This window comes from Miscanthus floridulus, chromosome 10 (genome assembly GCF_019320115.1).
Source record: "Miscanthus floridulus cultivar M001 chromosome 10, ASM1932011v1, whole genome shotgun sequence".
NCBI lineage: Eukaryota > Viridiplantae > Streptophyta > Magnoliopsida > Poales > Poaceae > Miscanthus > Miscanthus floridulus.
Window position 1 is genome coordinate 3,829,897 of NC_089589.1, and position 24,069 is coordinate 3,853,965.

Genomic DNA, 24,069 nt, shown 5'->3' on the forward strand with positions numbered 1-24,069 from the left:
TGTATTTATCATTGGTTTGGCTTAGGGCTTAGCCGCTTGTTTTATTGGGTTTGAGCATTTGGTTCTAGCTCCTTAACTTACCAAATTTATATTGCCTTCAAAAAAAAACTTACCAAATTTATATCCCCTTGAAAGTACAATTTTTCCAAATACTAAATTCAAAATAAAAAAATAAATGTAAGCCTTCATTTATCCATGAGCTACATTCTTGAATTTGATGGGGTCTCCGTGTGTTGTCATGCACCCACTAACAATTACAACCAGTCCGCATCTCACAAATAACATTATAACCATAATTGCATTGTCATAAATGCACCGAAATGCTCTTTGACCAAGCTATGTGCCCCTATCTCTATAGAGGCGGCTCTACAAATGCCCCTATCTCTAGAGGCGGCTCTCAGGCACCTCTACAAATGGGTTTCTAGAGGCGACTAGATCTAGAACCGTCTCTCAAAATTGATTTGGTACAGGCTGCTAGATCTATAGTGGTCCCTAAAGATAGCTAGGCAGTCACTTCTCTAAATCGCTTATTTCTAGCAACCTAAGCTTAGAGGTGGTTGGTCCAGCAGCAGCCGCCTCTAATAATCATCTTGGTGGTAGTGTATATCTTTCTTTTTCTTGCGAAGAAGCCCACTTATATATCTATTTAATAGAAAATGGTCTCATGATCCACAATATATTATGACTACACGACTAGTGCTAGACTTGTACGAGTTCTAAACCATGCAACTCATAACAAAACACACGCCTAAATTACGGAATTTCAACTTGGTATGAGATACGAGAAGTTATCACATTTAAGTGTTGTTGTTAAATTGACTCAGAAATATGTGTTAATGTATGAGATGCCTTACAAAGTGGAACAAATATGTATATGACTTGTTTTCTCAATATATCTCATCAAGTGTCAAGCGGACCTGTTGTTGGTCATGGGACAATTATTAGTAGGATTTTAAATGACCAGTCTAGATTAGTAATGTTTACGTTTTTCATCTAAAATGAATGAGTCTTGCTTGTCCTATGTGTAGGTATTTAATCGTTATTGATGATTTATGGGATATTCCATCATGGAAAAAAATTAAACGTGCTTTGAGAGATGATGGCTGTGGAAGTAGAATAATCACGACGTCTCGGTATTCTCATGTTGCACGAGGGAGTGGCGAAGTTTGCGAGCTAGAACCACTTTCTAGTGATGACTCCAAGAAACTATTCAATGCCGAAATTTTGAGTCATAAAGGCACCTGCAATTTTGGTCAGCCGGAGGAGGAATCTACTAAATATATTTTGGAGAAATGTGGTGGTGTACCATTAGCTATAATCACAATCGCAAGTTTATTGTCTGCCAAAGAAGCGAAGGATTGGCCTAAGGTGTATAACTCCATTGGGTTTGGGAACGAACGTAATACAGACATTGACAACACAAGAAAGATATTATTGTACAGCTTCTATGACCTTCCTTCGCATCTAAAGACTTGCTTATTGCATTTAAGCACATTTCCAGAAGACCGTGAGATTGAGAAAAACACATTGGTATGGCGGTGGGTAGCCGAAGGTTTTGTGCATGCTCCGGAAAAAACACTATTTGAGGTTGGGGAGACGTACTTCAATGAGCTTGTTAATAGAAGCTTGCTCCAGCCAGTAGAAGGTACTGCTTACACCATACATGTTTGTCGTATTCACGACATGGTGCTTGATATGATTTGTTCTGTGGTAAAAGATTACAACTTTGTTAGCACTATATTGGACAGCGATGAGCAGCATTCATCTTCTTATCATAGTAATACTCGTAGACTGTCCGTCCGAAAAAAAATTGTGAAGCAGGGTGACCTGGGCAATACATGCAGAGAAAAAGTGAGGTCATTTAATGCTACCCCTGGGTGCCGTCTCTCTGATCTGATGTCATCACTCCCAAGTTATGAAGCTCTGCGTGTCCTATCTATAGATTACTGTTTGTTAATTGGAGACAAGCCTCACGAGAATCTTGCGGGTTTACATCACTTAAGATACCTTGGACTGTCTGGAACAAATATTGGTGAGCTGCCGGTGGAGCTGGGGAAGCTCAGGTTTTTGCTGACACTGGACTTGAGAGGCACCGCGGTGAAGGCACTGCCACAGAGTGTTACTTTGCTAATACGACTCAAGTGCTTGCTATCAGAGGGCAGCGAAATGAGATTACCAGAAGGGATGGGAAACCTAACATCCTTGGAAGAGCTGCGGTTGGACAATGTTTTCGATTCCCCCTACTTTGTTACAGTTACAGAGTTGGGCAAGCTGACAGAGCTAAGGAAGCTCCGTATTGGCACGTTTAAGTTCCGTCATAACTTGAACAAAGCCTTAGTGGAGTCTCTAAGCCGATTGGAGAAAATTGAAGAACTGGAGCTTTGTGATGATGGAAGGTGCAAAATGCCCAACTGGGAGGGTTTTACGCCCTCTCGGGAACTGCGCCATCTTCGCCTACATAACATCCGTTATTCCCGTGGACTGCCAGCGTGGATACACCCCGACTTTCTTCCGAGGCTATCCCATCTAAACGTGTCCATCAAGTCTGCAGAGGCGAAGGATCTAGACATTCTTGGGAACTTCCCAGAGCTCGGATCTCTCTGTCTGTTCATAGCTGGGCAAAGTATCTTCTTCCCTGATGCCATTGCCGCTGGTAAATTCCCCAAATTGCAGTACCACTACATGTTTTCCCCACTCAAGTATCAACCCGGAGCTATGCCGTGCCTTCAATCTGTTGCGTTTCACGTTGACGTCAAGGCCTTCAGGGATGCTAAAATGGGAATCAACTTGGATAGCTTGGAGTACCTCCCTTTGCTTGTGAGAGTCCATGCTACAATTATCCGTTGGGACGTAACGGTGCAAGAAGCGGAGGCGGCAGAGACAGCGGTGAGGCGCGCTGTCAACAAACATCTCAACTGTCCCATGCTTGTCCTCGAACATATGGGTTCCTGTACAGACGGATTTGAGGTCCACTACTCTGCCCTGCCAGTCAGATCAAGGCTGGCTAGTTTTCCTTTATTTTCATGTTCCTTACTAATAATAATAATCCTATAATGCTCTTTCCTTGACATTGTTTTGTCGCAGTTATACATCAGCACGCACTCCAATTTGGTGAATGCAATAACGTCTAAGCTGCGATCCCGTATCATCCCAGCACAAGGACAGGCAGAGGAATCAGATTCTGAACAGATAGACCCCACAGATGAAGAGGTGGTATTAACTACTCTTTCTGCTCATCAGAGGCTCACAAGCACAACAACCAGCTCTGCTTCTTTTTATGTCTACATAAGCTACTACTGTCGTGCCCATCAGATGCACTCCCCTAATCCTAGCCAATGCCCTTTCCTGGTCATTGTTTATCGCAGGTCATCAACCGCAACTCCAGTTTCGAGGAGCCACTACTGTCTATATTTGAATCCGTTTTTGACGAAATACCAAACCAACGCAGACAAAGAGAGGCAGAGGAATCGGATTCTGCGCAGATAGACTCCACAGATCAAGAGGTATTAACTAGTCTACTCTTTGCGTTCATCACAAGCACAACAACCAGCTCTGTTTCTTTATGTCTATACTTGTCCTCGAACGCATTGTTTCCTACCTTACTATTACTAATTAAAGGTAGGAATTCTCACAATAATAAGAAATATCCTGATTTTAACCTGATAGACTCTAATCATCATCCCTAATAATATCGGATCTATTATAATTTGAAAAAAAAAAAATCCAGCTCTGCCATTGTGAAAAATACTAATTTTGCATCTAAATTACACATCTCTATTATTATAAAAAATAATTCAAAATAACACCCTAAATTTGTATATAAATTACCCACCTCTCCTATTATGAAAAACAATTCAAAATAATTCCCTAAATTTGCATCCAAGTTATCAAAATTTACCATTATTAAAGATAACTCAAAATGACCCCTAGCATTGCTTCTAAATTACCCACCATTGCCAGTATGAAGATATTTCAAAAGAACCCTCTACCTTTGTATCTAAGTTACCCACATGCACCATTATGAAAGATAATTTAAAATACCCCCCGCAATTATTTTATAAACTACCCACCTCGGTCATTATGGAGGATAATGCAAAATAACTCCTAAGTTCACATTCAATCTACCCATATATGCCATTACGAAAGATAATAAAAAGTAACACCTTTATATTTGTACCTATATGCGCTATTGTAAAAAACAAACAAAACTACACGTAAATACTAATATATACTAGAAAACATAATTTAAAATATCCATAAAGTACACTATATATTTTTTAAATTATACACTTTTTTTACTAAACATGAGGGGCAAGAAGTGGAGGCTTCCTGTACAGACGAATTTGTCCTCGAACATCTGGGTTCCTGCCAGTCAGATCAAGGCTGGCTAGTTTTCCTTTATTTTCATGTTCCTTACTAATAATAATAATCCTATAATGCTCTTTCCTTGACATTGTTTTGTCGCAGTTATACAGCTGGTGCTCCAATTATGTGAATGCAATATTGTCTAAGATGCGATCTAGTGTCATCGAAGCACAACGACAGGCAGAGGAATCAGATTCTGAACAGATAGACCCCACAGATGAAGAGGTGGTATTAACTACTCTTTCTGCTTATCAGAGGCTCACAAGCACAACAACAAGCTCTGCTTCTTTTTATGTCTACATAAGCTACTACTGTCGTGCCCATCAGATGCACTCCCCTAATCCTAGCCAATGCCCTTTCCTGGTCATTGTTTATCGCAGGTCATCAACCGCAACTCCAGTTTCGAGGAGCCACTACTGTCTATATTTGAATCCGTTTTTGACGAAATACCAAACCAACGCAGACAAAGAGAGGCAGAGGAATCGGATTCTGCGCAGATAGACTCCACAGATCAAGAGGTATTAACTAGTCTACTCTTTGCGTTCATCACAAGCACAACAACCAGCTCTGTTTCTTTATGTCTATACTTGTCCTCGAACGCATTGTTTCCTACCTTACTATTACTAATTAAAGGTAGGAATTCTCACAATAATAAGAAATATCCTGATTTTAACCTGATAGACTCTAATCATCATCCCTAATAATATCGGATCTATTATAATTTGAAAAAAAAAAAAATCCAGCTCTGCCATTGTGAAAAATACTAATTTTGCATCTAAATTACACATCTCTATTATTATAAAAAATAATTCAAAATAACACCCTAAATTTGTATATAAATTACCCACCTCTCCTATTATGAAAAACAATTCAAAATAATTCCCTAAATTTGCATCCAAGTTATCAAAATTTACCATTATTAAAGATAACTCAAAATGACCCCTAGCATTGCTTCTAAATTACCCACCATTGCCAGTATGAAGATATTTCAAAAGAACCCTCTACCTTTGTATCTAAGTTACCCACATGCACCATTATGAAAGATAATTTAAAATACCCCCCGCAATTATTTTATAAACTACCCACCTCGGTCATTATGGAGGATAATGCAAAATAACTCCTAAGTTCACATTCAATCTACCCATATATGCCATTACGAAAGATAATAAAAAGTAACACCTTTATATTTGTACCTATATGCGCTATTGTAAAAAACAAACAAAACTACACGTAAATACTAATATATACTAGAAAACATAATTTAAAATATCCATAAAGTACACTATATATTTTTTAAATTATACACTTTTTTTACTAAACATGAGGGGCAAGAAGTGGAGGCTTCCTGTACAGACGAATTTGTCCTCGAACATCTGGGTTCCTGCCAGTCAGATCAAGGCTGGCTAGTTTTCCTTTATTTTCATGTTCCTTACTAATAATAATAATCCTATAATGCTCTTTCCTTGACATTGTTTTGTCGCAGTTATACAGCTGGTGCTCCAATTATGTGAATGCAATATTGTCTAAGATGCGATCTAGTGTCATCGAAGCACAACGACAGGCAGAGGAATCAGATTCTGAACAGATAGACCCCACAGATGAAGAGGTGGTATTAACTACTCTTTCTGCTTATCAGAGGCTCACAAGCACAACAACAAGCTCTGCTTCTTTTTATGTCTACATAAGCTACTACTGTCGTGCCCATCAGATGCACTCCCCTAATCCTAGCCAATGCCCTTTCCTGGTCATTGTTTATCGCAGGTCATCAACCGCAACTCCAGTTTCGAGGAGCCACTACTGTCTATATTTGAATCCGTTTTTGACGAAATACCAAACCAACGCAGACAAAGAGAGGCAGAGGAATCGGATTCTGCGCAGATAGACTCCACAGATCAAGAGGTATTAACTAGTCTACTCTTTGCGTTCATCACAAGCACAACAACCAGCTCTGTTTCTTTATGTCTATACTTGTCCTCGAACGCATTGTTTCCTACCTTACTATTACTAATTAAAGGTAGGAATTCTCACAATAATAAGAAATATCCTGATTTTAACCTGATAGACTCTAATCATCATCCCTAATAATATCGGATCTATTATAATTTGAAAAAAAAAATATCCAGCTCTGCCATTGTGAAAAATACTAATTTTGCATCTAAATTACACATCTCTATTATTATAAAAAATAATTCAAAATAACACCCTAAATTTGTATATAAATTACCCACCTCTCCTATTATGAAAAACAATTCAAAATAATTCCCTAAATTTGCATCCAAGTTATCAAAATTTACCATTATTAAAGATAACTCAAAATGACCCCTAGCATTGCTTCTAAATTACCCACCATTGCCAGTATGAAGATATTTCAAAAGAACCCTCTACCTTTGTATCTAAGTTACCCACATGCACCATTATGAAAGATAATTTAAAATACCCCCCGCAATTATTTTATAAACTACCCACCTCGGTCATTATGGAGGATAATGCAAAATAACTCCTAAGTTCACATTCAATCTACCCATATATGCCATTACGAAAGATAATAAAAAGTAACACCTTTATATTTGTACCTATATGCGCTATTGTAAAAAACAAACAAAACTACACGTAAATACTAATATATACTAGAAAACATAATTTAAAATATCCATAAAGTACACTATATATTTTTTAAATTATACACTTTTTTTACTAAACATGAGGGGCAAGAAGTGGAGGCTTCCTGTACAGACGAATTTGTCCTCGAACATCTGGGTTCCTGCCAGTCAGATCAAGGCTGGCTAGTTTTCCTTTATTTTCATGTTCCTTACTAATAATAATAATCCTATAATGCTCTTTCCTTGACATTGTTTTGTCGCAGTTATACAGCTGGTGCTCCAATTATGTGAATGCAATATTGTCTAAGATGCGATCTAGTGTCATCGAAGCACAACGACAGGCAGAGGAATCAGATTCTGAACAGATAGACCCCACAGATGAAGAGGTGGTATTAACTACTCTTTCTGCTTATCAGAGGCTCACAAGCACAACAACAAGCTCTGCTTCTTTTTATGTCTACATAAGCTACTACTGTCGTGCCCATCAGATGCACTCCCCTAATCCTAGCCAATGCCCTTTCCTGGTCATTGTTTATCGCAGGTCATCAACCGCGACTCCCGTTTCAAGGAGCCACTACTGTCTATATTTGAATCCGTTTTTGACGAAATACCAAACCAACGCAGACAAAGAGAGGCAGAGGAATCGGATTCTGCGCAGATAGACTCCACAGATCAAGAGGTATTAACTAGTCTACTCTTTGCGTTCATCACAAGCACAACAACCAGCTCTGTTTCTTTATGTCTATACTTGTCAAGGGCGAGGTGATCTAGGGTAGGCGGCCCTCGACTACGGAGTTCGTAGTCTACAGCCGTGTCTTCCAGTCGCGGAGGTTTTACCCCTCACAGTCGCCTGGGCTTAGTTGGAGAAGAGAGAGAGAGATTAGATTGGAATAATTCTTGCTTACCCTGTTGAGTGCCGGATTACAGGAATATATGGCCGATGGCCCAAACCAACTAGAGCTAATTGCTCCTAAAATTATGGAACTGAAAAATGGAAACTATCATATCCTTCCTCCTAGCCACGCGCGTCTGGCTCGCCATGCTCCTCCCTGGACGCGCTCGCCGCGCGTTCCGCTGCACGGCGTACGTCGCGGGCCCGCCTACGCCGATGGTAAGTGCGTCCCCACATGACATCTCCCCTCCCGTCGAGGCTCAGCTCGTCCTCGACCTGGAATGCGGGGTACTTGGCGCGGAACGTCTCAACGTCTTCCCAAGTTGACGAGGCCGGCGACTCGTCCTTCCACTGAATCAAAACTTGGGGCACTCCACGGGCCAGCCGGTAACGCGTCGCGCGTTCAGGCTCGGGGGCGACCGCGCCATGGTGCACGGGTGGTAGTGGTGGGGGTGTCTCCGGCGGCTGGCCCTGGAACTTCTTGAGGAGGCCCACATGGAACACATCGTGAAGGCGAGCTCGGGGCGGCAGGGCAAGGCGAACGGCGACCTCGTTGATCAGCTTGGTGACGCGGTAGGGGCCGAAGTAGCGCGGCTTGAGCTTCCCAGTTGTAGCCTGAGGCAGGGACGCCGCCGCGCGCTGCCGAAGACGGAGGAGGGCCCAGTCGCCCACCTGGTAAGCCACATGATGGTGGCCCGCGTCGTAGTGGCGCTTCTGGAGTGCTTGTGCCTGCTCTAGGCGGTAGCGGATGTCGGCGAGGAACTCTTCACGTTCCTCCATGGTCCGGGCGACGGCAGCCACCCTAGTCTCGCCGGGCTCATATGACCGAATGGACAGCGGGTCTCGGCCATAGACGACGCGGAACGGCGTGTCGCGGAGGGACGTCTGGTAAGTGGTGTTGAAGACGAATTCGGCCCACGGCAGCCAACGCAGCCATTGTCGAGGTCGATCACCTGTGAGGCACCTCAAATACATGATGATGACGCGGTTAGCAGACTCGGACTGACCATCCGATTGAGGGTGGAAGGCGGTGGTCATGTGCAGCTTCGTGCCCATCAAGCGCATAAGCTCGCGCCAGAACGTGGACGTGAAGGTAGGGTCGCGATCCGACACCATCGACTGAGGCATGCCGTGCAGGCGTACAATGTCGGTGAAGAACGCCTGGGCGACAGACTCGGCGGAGTATGGGTGCGCCAAGGGAATGAAGTGACAGTACTTGCTGAACCGGTCCACCACCATGAGAATGACGGACTTGCCGTGCACTCGGGGCAACGCTTCGACGAAATCCAGGGCGATGTCGGTCCAGACGCCCTGTGGCACGGGAAGAGGAAGAAGCAGTCCCGCCGGGTGCAAATGCTCGGACTTGTACCGTTGGCAGATGACGCACACACGAACGAGCTCCTGCACCAACTGTTTCATGTTAGGGAAGTGGAAGTCGCGGCGCAGCCGATGGAGAGTGCGCTGGACGCCTTCATGCCCGTCCTCGTGCACCGCCTTCATGATCTCCTGAACAAGCGGCGAGGCTGGAGGAATGTAGAGCCGTCCGTTGTACTGCACCATGCCGTCGCCCAGGGACCAGGGCGCGCCGCAGACACCGCCAGAGATCTCCTCTCGGAGCGTGACGAGGGCCGGGTCCGCGTCCTGGGCGTCGCGAAGGCGCGTGACGAAGTCGAAGCGAGGAGCTGGCAGTGCCAGAATGGCCCCATCCTCCGTGTCGCGGCGTGACAGGGCGTCGGCCACCGCGTTCGCCACGCCCGGCTTGTACTCCACAGAGAAATCAAAACCGAGCAGTTTCCCCACCCAATGATGTTGGGGAATCGTCGCAAGCCGCTGATCCAACAAGTATTTGAGACTATAGTGATCCGTCTTCACGAGAAAGCGGCGCCCCCACAGATAGGGCCTCCAGTGGCGCACGGCGTGGACGAGGCCGATTAGCTCCCGCTCATAGGCGGCGAGGGCGCGATGGCGTGGCGCGACCGGCCTGCTGAAGAAGGCGATCGGGTGGCCTTCCTGGATGAGGACCGCGCCGAACCCGTGGGAGGAAGCGTCGCACTCGACAGCGAACGGTTTAGCGAAGTCTGGCATGGCGAGGATGGGCGCCGAGGTGACCGCCGACTTGAGGGCGTCGAACGTCGCGGCCGCTGCGTCGTTCCAGGAGAACCCTTCTTTTTTGAGGAGGGCTGTCAGCGGAGCGGCGACGGTGCCATAGTTGTGGATGAATTTGCGGTAGTAGCCCGCCAGACCGAGGAAGCCGCGTACCGCCCGTGCGGAGCGAGGGACAGGCCAGTCGCGGATGGCCTGCACCATTGCCGGGTCCATGGCGACCCCTGTCTCGGAGATCACGTGGCCGAGGTAGGAGACAGAGGGCTCTCCGAAAGCACACTTGCTGCGCTTGGTGAAGAGCTGGTGTCGCCGGAGCTCAGAGAGCACGACGCGGAGGTGTCGAAGATGATCCGCCCACGTACGGCTGTATATAAGAATGTCATCGAAGAAAACAAGGACGAAACGACGTAAGAACGGCCGGAGGACATCGTTCATGAGCGCCTGGAACGTCGCCGGGGCGTTGCACAGCCCGAACGGCATCACCAGGAACTCGTAGAGCCCGTCGTGAGTCCGAAACGGCGTCTTGTGGACGTCGGAGGGCCGCATCCGGACCTGATGGTACCCTGACCGTAGTTCGAGCTTGGTGAAGAAACGGGCGTCGTGGAGCTCGTCGAGCAGCTCGTCGACGACGGGGATCGAGAACGCGTCCTTGACCGTGAGCGCGTTCAGAGCCCGGTAGTCAACGCAGAAACGCCATGTGCCATCCGCTTTCTTGACGAGGAGGACCGGCGAGGAGAAGGCCGAGTCGCTGCGTCGGACGATGCCTTGGTCGATCATGGCGGCGCACTGCCGCTCCAATTCATCCTTGTGGGCCGCTGGGTACCGGTAGGGGCGAACCGCGACCGGTTGCGCGCCTGGCTTGAGGACGATACTGTGGTCGCGGGCGCACGCGGGTGGAAGGCCCCGCGGTTCAGAGAAGACGTCGGCGAAGCCTGCCAGCAACTCGTCGAGGAGCGGCGCGCTGGCAGTAGTAGCGCAGGCCTCCGGTGCGCCGGCCGAAGGAGCGCCCGCCCAACAGACTGCGCGGCCCTTGTGCTGGAACGACACCGTGCCGGTGGTGAAGTCCCACACAAGCCGCCCAAGAGTGGCCATCCACCGAGTCCCCAGGACCACGTCATACCCTGCAAGTGGCATGACAAACAGGTCGACGCAGAAATCAACGCCGTCGATGGTGAGTGGCGCTTGGCGGAGCACGCCGGGGCAGGGAACCTTCTCGCCGTTTGCCACGGTCGCCGTGAGCCGCGGGCGCGGCTGGACGGGGAGCCCAGTGCGGCCGGTCGCGGCTTCGGCGATGAAGCTGTGGGTGGGATCCCGTATCCAAGAGAGCGACGAGGGTGATCCCGCCCAAGACGACCACGACCTGCACAGTGTTTCCCATGGCCACGCCGGTGACCGCGTGGAGAGAAAAAATCGGGGACTCCGTCTCCGGCGCGTCGTCACGCTCAGCGGTAGCGCCGTCGTCGTCGTCGACCACGCTGTCCAGGAGGAAGAGGCGCTTGCAGACGCGGTTGTGGCCCCGACCGTATTTCTCGTCGCAGTTGTAGCATAGGCCGAGGCGGCGGCGTTCCTCCTGTTCGGCTTGTGTCAGGCGCTTGACCGGCCTGCCTTCCACAGTGACCGTCGGCGCGGCAGGCTTCGTGGCCGGCTGGGGCGCCGGAAGAGCGCGCTGGTGTGGCGCAGGCAGGATACCCTGAGCCGGAGGCTTCGTCTGCGCGACAGAGTACTGCTCCATGAGCTCCATCTAGCGGGCGAGGCTCATGGCGGCGGCCAGGGATTGCGGATTCTGGACCTGCACGGCCATACTGAGCGGAGGCAGGAGCCCGCCCGTCAATAGCTGCACCCGCTGCGCGTCGTCGAGGTGGCCGACGCTGGGAAGTAGGGCCTGGAAACGGTCCTGGTATTCCTCCACCGTTCCCGTGCGGCGGTAGGACGCGAGCTCAAAGAGTGGCGCGGATCGGAGTGGGGGACCGTAGCGCAGATTGATTAGCACCTTGAAGCGAGGCCAGGAAGGGGTGCCCTCGTCCTGTTGGACTTGCATGTACCAGAGTTGCGCCCCGTCCTCGAGATTGTATGACGCCATCCACACCTTCTCCTCCGGCATGATCCGCTGCTGAAGGAAGAACGACTCGCATCTATTGATGAAAACGAGCGGGTCGGTCTTGCCATCATACCGCGGAAAATCGGGGCGCCAATGCTTCGGTGGCCGATCCTGGTGGTGCTCGCCGGAACTCGGTTTAGGGCCTGACGAGGATGAGCTGGCGGAGACGAGGGAGGCGATCGCCTTGGCGTTGGCATCGACCGAGGCTTGCAGCGCTGCCATGTTCTTGGCGAGGGTCGCTACGGTGGTCTTGAGGTCGGAGTCGTCACCCATGGCGGCAGCGACACAGGATGCAGCGGACGATGATGCAGATGACGGGGATGCAGCGGCGGCGGCTGGTGGTGGGGGCGAGGCGGCGCGCGGAGGAGACGAGGATCCTGACGATGAGGATCGCCGTGACCGTGATACCAGGTTGTCAAGGGCGAGGTGATCTAGGGTAGGCGGCCCTCGACTACGGAGTTCGTAGTCTCCAACCGTGTCTTCCAGTCGCGGAGGTTTTACCCCTCACAGTCGCCTGGGCTTAGTTGGAGAAGAGAGAGAGAGATTAGATTGGAATAATTCTTGCTTACCCTGTTGAGTGCCGGATTACAGGAATATATGGCCGATGGCCCAAACCAACTAGAGCTAATTGCTCCTAAAATTATGGAACTGAAAAAGGGAAACTATCCTATCCTTCCTCCTAGCCACGCGCATCTGGCTCGCCATGCCCCTCCCAGGACGCGCTCGCCGCGCGTTCCGCTGCACGGCGTACGTCGCGGGCCCGCCTACACCGATGGTAAGTGCGTCCCCACATGACAATACTTGTCCTCGAACGCATTGTTTCCTACCTTACTATTACTAATTAAAGGTAGGAATTCTCACAATAATCAGAAATATCTTGATTTTAACCTAATAGACTCTAATCATCATCCCCAATAATATCCATTGGATCTATTATAATTTGAAAAAAAAATCCACCTCTGCCATTGTGAAAAATACTAATTTTGCATCTAAATTACACATCTCTATTATTATAAAAAATAATTCAAAATAACACCCTAAATTTGTATATAAATTACCCACCTCTCCTATTATGAAAAACAATTCAAAATAATTCCCTAAATTTGCATCCAAGTTATCAAAATTTACCATTATTAAAGATAACTCAAAATGACCCCTAGCATTGCTTCTAAATTACCCACCATTGCCGGTATGAAGATATTTCAAAAGAACCCTCTACCTTTGTATCTAAGTTACCCACATCCACTATTATGAAAGATAATTTAAAATACCACCCGCAATTATTTTATAAACTCCCCACCTCTGTCATTATGGAGGATAATGCAAAATAACTCCTAAGTTCACATTCAATCTAGCCATATATGCCATTACGAAAGATAATAAAAAGTAACACCTTTATATTTGTACCTATATGCGCTATTGTAAAAAACAAACAAAATTACACGTAAATACTAATATATACTAGAAAACATAATTTAAAATATCCATAAAGTACACTATATATTTTTTAAATTATATATTTTTTTATGAAACGGGAGGGGCTGCCCCATACTGGAATTTATTAACGACATAAATAAAAAGGAGTTTACAGAGTTAAGAGCTCATGAAGCAAAGAAAGAGACAAAGAAAATCAACAAGATTAGACAAGGGTGCCTAGCCATAGATCAAACAAAGGTTAATACTTATCCTTAGCTCTTAGCTTAACTAGAGCTAGTTCATTTTGAAAGGTGGCTTTACTTGAGCCCACCGAGTGTTGAAGATTCCTGAAGATGAAGTCATTTCTGGCAGACTAGAGTGCCCAGCACATAGTCGCAATAATCTCCATAAAAAAGGTCGTTAAATTTGAGTCTTGACCAAAGGAAGTGTTTCCATAAGATCACCCTGAATGAATTGTGCGAGGCCCAAGATATTCCAACAAGACATGGCGTAGGGCCAATGCACAAAAAGATGACGTAGAGGTTCTTCAGTGTCCAAATGACAGCGCACAAAATTGTAATTTTCCAAAACCTTATTTTTCTTCCTCAGAAGCTTACGGGTACTATGCCTATCTTTGAGCAATAACCAAAAGAAAACTTTTCTTTTAGGCTGACAATAGGATTTCCAGAGCCAAGTGTATGTCAAATTTACTTCTCCGGTGCATATTAGATGCAAGCTCTGTTTGGGGCAAACAAAGTGGAACCCTAGATGTGTGACCAAATATCCTTGCCAACCTGCAAAAGAGAGTGTCTTCTAGAAGAGATGCCAGCTGTTGAAATTGATCAAAAGCTTCTATTGAAAAAGGTCAGTGAACACATACAAGTTTCCAGCCAGCCTTTGGAGGCTTTTTACAATTAGTATCTAATCCCCTCCATAAACAATGTTTCCTAAATTTGTCAATCTGTTTAATAACCATTTTCTGTAGGAGGTAGGTGCACATTGTGAAGGTAGGCAAGGCACTCAGCATTTGTCAACTGTAACCTGCCTGCTTGACTAAAAAAAGAGGAAACACTAACCAACCTTCTTTCACGCTTAGTGACAAGGGGCCAAAAATCTGCCACTGTTGGTTTTGTTAGACTCAAGGGGAGGCCAAGGTAGGCAAAAGGCAAGGACCCTTTGGAACAACTAGAAGTATTTGCCAAAATGTTGAAGTGTTCCTCATTGTTATTAATTGGCACCATCATAGAGTTTGCATAGTTCACCTTGAGACATGTGGACTCAGCAAAAGAGTTAAGGATAGCTTTCAGAAAAAAGCTGCCTTGCATCACCTTGCATAAAAATTAAGGTATCATCTGCATATTGGAGAATAGGGAAATCATGATCATGATCTAGGTCCACAAGTAGGGTAAGAAGGCCTTGCTGCTTTGCTGCATTAAGAATAGTTTGCAAGAAGTCAGCTACCAGAACAAAGAGGAGAGGGGACAATGGGTCACCTTATCTGACCCGATGTTTGCAGCGATACACTTTCAATTCCCTAGTACTCCATTAAGCAAAGCAGCTGAAATTATTGTCATCCAAGTAATCCATTTCTCAGGGAAGCCCTTAGTCTCCATAATCTAAGTCATCAACTCATGTTCAACTTCATCAAAGGCTTTTTCAAAATCTAGTTTGAGAATAATGATCTCTCTTCTAGATTTGTGACAAAATAGCTAAAATAGCTAGGGGCACAATGACAAAAAAGGTATACCACAGATAAACATAAACACATATATGTACAAGCAAAACAAGGAAGTAAACAGGGCATGTGAAAAAACCCAGCCCCCATCCTACAAGTGCAAGTGTGTCAAGTTTTAGTGAGTCAAATTTTAGCACAACAACATAAGCCTAGAACCTATAACCAAGGCTCTGATTACCAACTATAACACCCATGAAGAAAAACAAAATCTTCTAGAGAATTACCACACTTCAACACAAAAAAAACATAACAACAGAGTACACGAAAGCAACTAAGATCATATAGATTAACAATAAAGGAAGACTTACTGTTCACAAAACTAACATAACACAAACATTTGAATCCGTTTCCTGGTCATTGTTTATCGCAGGTCATCAACCGCAACTCCATTTGGAAGGAGGCACTACCGTCTATAATTGAATCCATTTTTGACGAAAAGCTAAACGAAGGCAGACAAAGAGAGGCAGAGGAATCGGAATCTGAGCAGATAGACTCCACAGATCAAGAGGTATTAACTAGTCTACTCTTTGCGTTCATCACAAGCACAACAACCAGCTCTGTTTCTTTATGTCTATACTTGTCCTCGAACGCATTGTTTCCTACCTTACTATTACTAATTAAAGGTAGGAATTCTCACAATAATCAGAAATATCTTGATTTTAACCTAATAGACTCTAATCATCATCCCTAATAATATCCATTGGATCTATTATAATTTGGAAAAAAAAATGTCCAGCTCTGTCATTGTGAAAAATACTAATTTTACATCTAAATTACACATCTCTATTATTATAAAAAATAATTCAAAATAACACCCTAAATTTGTATATAAATTACCCACCTCTCCTATTATGAAAAACAATTCAAAATAATTCCCTAAATTTGCATCCAAGTTATCAAAATTTACCATTATTAAAGATAACTCAAAATGAACCCTAGCATTGCTTCTAAATTACCCACCATTGCCGGTATGAAGATATTTCAAAAGAACCCTCTACCTTTGTATCTAAGTTACCCACATCCACCATTATGAAAGATAATTTAAAATACCCCCCGCAATTATTTTATAAACTCCCCACCTCTGTCATTATGGAGGATAATGCAAAATAACTCCTAAGTTCACATTCAATCTACCCATATATGCCATTACGAAAGATAATAAAAAGTAACACCTTTATATTTGTACCTATATGTGCTATTGTAAAAAACAAACAAAATTACACGTAAATACTAATATATACTAGAAAACATAATTTAAAATATCCAGAAAGTACACTATATATTTTTTAAATTATATACTTTTTTACGAAACAGGAGGGCTGCCCCATACTGGAATTTATTAACGACATAAATAAAAAGGAGTTTACAGAGTTAAGAGCTCATGAAGCAAAGAAAGAGACAAAGAAAATCAACAAGATTAGACAAGGGTGCCTAGCCATAGATCAAACAAAGGTTAATACTTATCCTTAGCTCTTAGCTTAACTAGAGCTAGTTCATTTTGAAAGGTGGCTTTACTTGAGCCCACCGAGTGTTGAAGATTCCTGAAGATGAAGTCATTTCTGGCAGACTAGAGTGCCCAGCACATAGTCGCAATAATCTCCATAAAAAAGGTCGTTAAATTTGAGTCTTGACCAAAGGAAGTGTTTCCATAAGATCACCCTGAATGAATTGTGCGAGGCCCAAGATATTCCAACAAGACATGGCGTAGGGCCAATGCACAAAAAGATGACGCAGAGGTTCTTCAGTGTCCAAATGACAGTGCACAAAATTGTAATTTTCCAAAACCTTATTTTTCTTCCTCAGAAGCTTACGGGTACTAAGCCTATCTTTGAGCAATAACCAAAAGAAAACTTTTCTTTTAGGCTGACAATAGGATTTCCAGAGCCAAGTGTATGTCAAATTTACTTCTCCGGTGCCTATTAGATGCAAGCTCTGTTTGGGGCAAACAAAGTGGAACCCTAGATGTGTGACCAAATATCCTTGCCAACCTGCAAAAGAGAGTGTCTTCTGGAAGAGATGCCAGCTGTTGAAATTGATCAAAAGCTTCTATTGAAAAAGGTCGGTGAACACATACAAGTTTCCAGCCAGCCTTTGGAGGCTTTTTACAATTAGTATCTAATCCCCTCCATAAACAATGTTTCCTAAATTTGTCAACCTGTTTAATAACCATTTTCTGTATGAGGTAGGTGCACATTGTGAAGGTAGGCAAGGCACTCAGCATTTGTCAACTGTAACCTGCCTGCTTGACTAAAAAAAGAGGAAACACTAACCAACCTTCTTTCACGCTTAGTGACAAGGGGCCAAAAATCTGCCACTGTTGGTTTTGTTAGACTCAAGGGGAGGCCAAGGTAGGTAAAAGGCAAGGACCCTTTGGAACAACTAGAAGTATTTGCCAAAATGTTGAAGTGTTCCTCATTGTTATTAATTGGCACCATCATAGACTTTGCATAGTTCACCTTGAGACACGTGGACTCAGCAAAAGAGTTAAGGATAGCTTTCAGAAAAAAGCTGCCTTGCATCACCTTGCATAAAAATTAAGGTATCATCTGCATATTGGAGAATAGGGAAATCATGATCATGATCTAGGTCCACAAGTAGGGTAAGAAGGCCTTGCTGCTTTGCTGCATTAAGAATAGTTTGCAAGAAGTCAGCTACCAGAACAAAGAGGAGAGGGGACAGTGGGTCACCTTGTCTGACCCGATGTTTGCAGCGATACACTTTCAATTCCCTAGTACTCCATTAAGCAAAGCAGCTGAAATTATTGTCATCCAAGTAATCCATTTCTCAGGGAAGCCCTTAGTCTCCATAATCTAAGTCATCAACTCATGTTCAACTTCATCAAAGGCTTTTTCAAAATCTAGTTTGAGAATAATGATCTCTCTTCTAGATTTGTGACAAAATAGCTAAAATAGCTAGGAGCACAATGACAAAAAAGTTATACCACAGATAAACATAAACACATATATGTACAAGCAAAACAAGGAAGTAAACAGGGCATGTGAAAAAACCCAACCCCCATCCTACAAGTGCAAGTGTGTCAAGTTTTAGTGAGTCAAATTTTAGCACAACAACTTAAGCCTAGAACCTATAACCAAGGCTCTGATTACCAACTGTAACACCCAGAAGAAAAACAGAATCTTCTAGAGAATTAGCACACTTCAACACAAAAAAAAGAACATAGCAACAGAGTACATGAAAGCAACTAAGATCATATAGATTAACAATAAAGGAAGACTTACTGTTCACAAAACTAACATAACACAAACAAACCATAACCAAGCTTCAACATAAAAGCATAACAAACGATCCAACTAAACCATGATCAAAATTATTATATTACAGCACATGTGTTCCATAGATATGTATGATCCCATAAGTGATGTGCAGATGTGCCGATACACCTGTCCCAAGCATACATCTTCCATGTTCGAACACTTGAGGGGGAAAATAACATGTGTAGTTTATGGAAACCCTAGCAAGCAAACTGCCTTAACTGGGTTATTTAAATCACACTTTGATTAGGCATCAAATTTAAGTAGCATAATAAATTGCTTCATAGAAATGTAAATATACTACAAAGTGCAGATGCGAATGATGCAATGCAATGCATGACTTGTCTTCTACCCACACATCTCAAGGAGAGGGAGTGAGGGCTGCAACCACATTGCTTATCAATGTGCATTGTTGTATCGGTACTTAAACGCACCAATTCAATTACGGTTTCTTCAAATGCTTATCAACAGGAAGAGTGCAAAAATGTGAAGGTTGCAATGTATGCACTTCGCATACTTCATAATTCAATAGTAGTACGACAAGATATACAATCATATACTTCAAAGTAAAGCAAATAACATCAAATTTTGGATTATATGGCTAGTGTAAGATACTAAAAATTTAGTGGATGCAATTCAAACAACAAAGCCAAAGCATGTGGACCACAGCGCCATGTTTACTTGCCTTCACCAAAGCTCAAGAGTAAGAGCCAAGCATGTTTCGAAAGTGTACCACCTGATCACAGTAAATTCTCATTACCAACACTGTCATTCAAACAAAACAAATAACATATTACACACTAGAGAGTCCCAAACCCGCCGTTCAAGCGTCTACCGTTTCGCTATAGTTCGTGACAGCAGCACTGTTTGTTCTTATTTTCATAGACATTCAACCATACATTTAAAAATTCGCAAAATTTTACAGGTTATAGAAAACTCCATTATCTATAACTTTGGTATAATAAGCTTCAGCATAAGAGATTTCCATGGTAACATAAACATCCTCTTAACTTAACTGAACTTTTCTGATGGTCAAAACAGGACAGCAGTCTTATAAAATTCATAACTCGAGATATATTAATCCAAAAAACATGTTATATAACAATCTGGAAATCTTGAGAAAATCCCTACAATGTTTGTTTAGATGAAAAGTTCAAATTATTCCATTGAGATAGCCAAAAACTGAATAGATATGAAACTGTCCAAAAACTCGTGACTGAAAAATAATCTATTTTAAACGATCATATCTTCCTAAATACAGAGACTATGAGGGTGACATTGGTGTAGAAAGAAGGATGTTGAAGTCTTATACAACTTTGTCCATAGTGACAAAATTTATTAAGGCCATTATGATGCCATAAAATGGCGATGAACAGAAACTGCTCAGTCTAATGGAATTTCAGAACATCGACGAAAATTAATTTCGAGAATTTTGAGAATTACTCCAACTAAACCTCCTCTAAACAAGCAATTTAATCCATGAAACTTGATCAAAAGAATTGGATCATGATTTGGCGTCTCACCTAGGGCAACCATAGCAAGCACATCGATGAAACTCCCGACGTCTACTCCTTCCTTCTCTTCTCTTCTTCTTCCCTCCTCCACCGCACGACGATTCTTGCCGTTTCAACCCTCTCGCCGTCACAATCTACTCGAAACATGTCAAATCCATCATGGACAGCGAGGGGAACGAGAGATTGATAGGGAAACAGAGACATGAGATGGTGCCTAACCGATTTTTGAAAGAGGAAGAGCAGACACGGTGACGATAGCGGCAGCGGAACCCTAGTTCCTCTCCCCTCTCCTCTTTCTTCTTCTCCCCTGTGTTGTCTTTTTTCCTCTTGCGTGGAACAGAGATGGGGACAAAGGGGGGGATGACGGCCAGGATTTGGAAAGGGTACAATTGACATGGCTAATCTTGGATAGAGACCACGGTGGGAAAAAGGAAGGAAAAGAACCCACACGCCATAAAAAAAGTCACGAGCGCTAGGAGCATTATCCATGTTACTGCAGCTCCACGGCACTGTAGATTCGTGTTACTGTAGCGCTGCATATTTGTTTTGTGTTAAAACTATCGACAAATGTAAATCCAAAATCCGATTAGTGCATATGAGTAGTCAAATGGAAAGCATTTGACGAGCTCTACGCATCGGTGGTCTCTATTCATTCATGTGAGCATCATCAAAATGCCTCTCTTTACTACGTCGGTACAACCTTATATAATTAAATTACTTAATCCATATTAAAAATCTGTCATGGATTCTCGGATGTTACAAATATTTGGAAATCAAAATTTAGATTCATAACGTCATAATGTATGGGTTACAATAAGAGTCACCATAGTCTAAGCTAAGGGTTCAAGTAAATACATATTAAAGATACATATATAGGTGCAATGCAAATAAAAGACTATGAGTATAGATGAAAACGTATAGATCAGTAATTTATTAGTTTATCACAGCTAGATGGAGACTACTAGGTATCTATTCTGCCTATTATATATAAAAAATGAATGAAGCAGAAAAACATACAATTTAATATAAATTTTTTTAGTAAAAGATAGTAAAAAAGTAATGCGTATGTCTCATAAGAACTAGCCCGTGCGAGAGCACAGGTTGATAGCCCAGTGCATACAAATCTAAGCGGCCACTCCTTTAGTTGCCAGCTAGTTTTCTTATTCACTGTCCCCCAAATCCTGAGCAACACGTTTTCCTTGCCGTTGTCCCTTCTCGCAGATCAACAGAAGCAGACCCATTTTTGAACAAATAGCAATATGGGGAAAAAAAATTCAATTATTAGCGCTAAACGAAGGCAGGCAAGACGAGGCAGAGGCATCCAATTCTAAGCAGATAGACTCTACGGATAAAGAGGTATATTAACTACTCTTTCTGCTCGTCATAGGCACAACCAGCTCCGTTTATTTCTATACATGTCCATCTGTCCCCCCCCCCCCCCCCCCCCCCCCCCATTGACCCGGCCAGTTCCTCCCGCCCTTCAAATCCAGTGAATGAGCTAAGCTACTCAGGTGCTGATGCAGCTAGTGTTTTCTTTCAAGTCCCCCAATCCTAACCAACCCTTCGCTTGTTATTGTCTGTCGCAGCTTCTACAGCAGCAGCAGCTCCAATTCCAAGCAGACACACCAACAGGTACGTATTATTTATTACTGCAAAGCAATACTTCCCTTCTCATTCACACGGATGACAATTCTCAGTAAATCCCCCGATCGATCCCGTTGTTCTTTTCTTCTTTTTTCTTTTTCTTTTTCCATCATCTAGTCCAACGATTGGTGCACAGTAACAAATTAAAGGTGCTACTACTATGTGTCCTTCCCGATCAGATGCAGGCCAGTATTATTTTCAAAGTCCCCTAATCGTAACCATCCCGCTTACGTTGTCATTGTCTTTCGCAGTGGTCCGTCAGCAACAGTACCGATTCCCAGCAGTCCAACCAATAATGCTGCCCAATTTGCCCCGTTCGTGGAAAAAACAAGTCGAAACATTGATCCAGCGGTTTGAAAAGTACAGATTATAAGACAAGCGAACAAGACCAGGGGAGTGTTCGGCTATACTGCTACACTGCTATACTACTGGCGATGTGTATTCAAACTCTTCTCAATCGCATGCATGACAATTCTCACCGTCCCAGGGGAGTGTTCCGCTGCACTTAAAAGCTAGCTTATAAGCCATGGTACAGTATTTTTCTTTCCCAAAAATTCAACCATACAAATCAGCACAAGCGGCTTTACGACCAGCCAAACCGGCGATATTGAGGTTGCGTCCCCGGCCGATTTTTTTCCTGCACGCAGTTGAGACGGTCCCGACCAATATTTCCGTGCAGAAGTGGCCATCGCAGGCCAGTTTTTTATGTCAGTGATTTGAGACCACTTTTTTTCGTGCAGTTTTTTTTTACATCCGTGATTTGAGCAAATAATCCTGTGTGGAACAGATTGCTTGCCATGTGTTAGTTAAGTTTTTTTTATTCTTCATTCACCAAGGATTAGGAAATGAGTAAACCTTTTATAGTTGCAGCAAATTGTGCATCCAAAATTTGATATTGAAAAACGACTTTCCATTTGTCGGCACATGATTCTATTAAATCGATGGAATTTGTAATCAGCACAAAATTACTGCAAGAAAGTCATCAAAACACAGTAGAACTCAATATATTTTAATAAAATTATGATTCAGTTGGAACAGGATGGTGGGGCTTACGTCGCTTAAAATTAATGCGAGAACACAAAATAATCAATCCAAAGGTAGAAAAGTAGCTAGGCCATGCCTACTTATTTAAATTACTTTTTTATGCTCTTAATTTCCATAATTGACCATACGGGGAAGACATTGTGCATTACATTTGGGTAGTAAGAAGGCTAAAAAAACCAGAATCATTTGCACATGCCAAAACTGGCCACATGGATCCTAAAGCTAGTAAAATGAAGCGCCCTCTCTGTGGACACCGGAGTACACGATCATTCAAATCCACCAGAGATGGCAAACACCAGCTTGTAAAATGTAGCTGATACTCCAATTCTGGACAACTAAAAAATTTAGAAAAATTAGGAAAAAAACAAAGAAACCAAAAATCTTGTTGCCATCTAGAAAATAAGTACCATGGCTAGTGTTTTGCTCGTAGACTCAAACATGCATCAAGTCATCTACTAATTCAAAGCTCAAGCACTCTACTGATGCTACATTGGAGGGCATAATTCAAATTGATTGTAGTTGACTTATTCATACATCTAACTAAATACTCCAAAGTACAAGAAACAATTGAATTAGAGTATCAGCTAATTATAGCCCAGAGCCGAAACTGTAAGCTGACTGCTGAGATATTGAATTGTGAAACTGACATAATGGGAAACAATCAAAGCCAAAGAATCTAAACTATTATAATTTCTTTGACATTCAAAGCCTCCCTAGGTTTTTTATAGAAGGGTTAAGTCCAATTTACAACCTCCAACTTGCACCAAAGTTCGGATTTCAACCTCGAACTTCAAAACCGGACAACTTTGGCCCTCCAACTCTCGAAAAAGTTCAACTACCAACCTTCTGAGCGGTTTCGCGGGTGAACAGTAACTTTTGATATTTTGGGGAGCGCCGAAATTTTATATTATTTTTTCGAGCATCTTAACGTCCTCAAATGAAAAAACTCAAAACTACAAAGTTGTAGATCTCATCGAGGTCTATAATTTACATATAAAAATTATCTTCATCCGACATCGTATTGAAAGGTTTTCTATTTTTTGAAATTTGAGTCTCATCATACGATAAAATATGGTGCTGAAATTTTATATTATTTTTTCGAGCATCTTACTGTCCTCAAATGAAAAAACTCAAAACTACAAAGTTGTAGATCTCATCGAGGTCTACAATTTACATATAAAAATTATCTTCATCCGACATCATATTGAAGGGTTTCTTTTTTTTTGAAATTTGAGTCTCATCACGCGACAAAATTGTTTCACGCGTGATAAGACTCAAATTTCAAAAAATAGAAAACCCTTTAATACGATGTCGGATGAAGATAATTTTTATATGTAAATTGTAGACCTCGATGATATCTACAACTTTATAGTTTTGAGTTTTTTC

General features: G+C 43.2%; 2 protein-coding genes and 1 long non-coding RNA gene across 4 annotated transcripts; 2 read left to right on the forward strand and 1 right to left on the reverse strand.

Annotated features, from left to right (window-relative positions):
• The first annotated feature begins 1,683 nt into the window (after window positions 1-1,683).
• LOC136487879 (disease resistance protein PIK5-NP-like) lies at window positions 1,684-3,326 on the forward strand. The gene is made up of 3 exons (XM_066484983.1): window positions 1,684-2,886; window positions 3,085-3,213; window positions 3,291-3,326. The coding sequence occupies exons 1-3, from the start codon at window positions 1,684-1,686 to the stop codon at window positions 3,324-3,326; spliced, it is 1,368 nt and encodes a 455-aa protein (XP_066341080.1).
• LOC136486101 (protein Ycf2-like) lies at window positions 3,322-22,470 on the forward strand. 2 transcript variants are annotated; one of them, XM_066482886.1, is made up of 11 exons: window positions 3,322-3,503; window positions 4,468-4,590; window positions 4,746-4,883; window positions 5,849-5,971; window positions 6,127-6,264; window positions 7,229-7,351; window positions 7,507-7,644; window positions 15,580-15,717; window positions 21,217-21,351; window positions 21,582-21,627; window positions 21,891-22,470. In XM_066482886.1, the coding sequence occupies exons 1-11, from the start codon at window positions 3,336-3,338 to the stop codon at window positions 22,010-22,012; spliced, it is 1,392 nt and encodes a 463-aa protein (XP_066338983.1). In that variant the 5' UTR covers window positions 3,322-3,335; the 3' UTR covers window positions 22,013-22,470. The 2 variants fall into 2 exon arrangements, with proteins under 2 accessions (XP_066338983.1, XP_066338984.1); XM_066482887.1 differs by lacking the exon at window positions 21,217-21,351.
• LOC136486102 (uncharacterized) lies at window positions 18,026-20,434 on the reverse strand. The gene is made up of 3 exons (XR_010766665.1): window positions 20,215-20,434; window positions 20,005-20,129; window positions 18,026-19,217 (listed from the first exon to the last, which is right to left on the reverse strand). It is a non-coding gene; the product is annotated as an uncharacterized lncRNA (long non-coding RNA).
• Window positions 22,471-24,069: the final 1,599 nt, after the last annotated feature.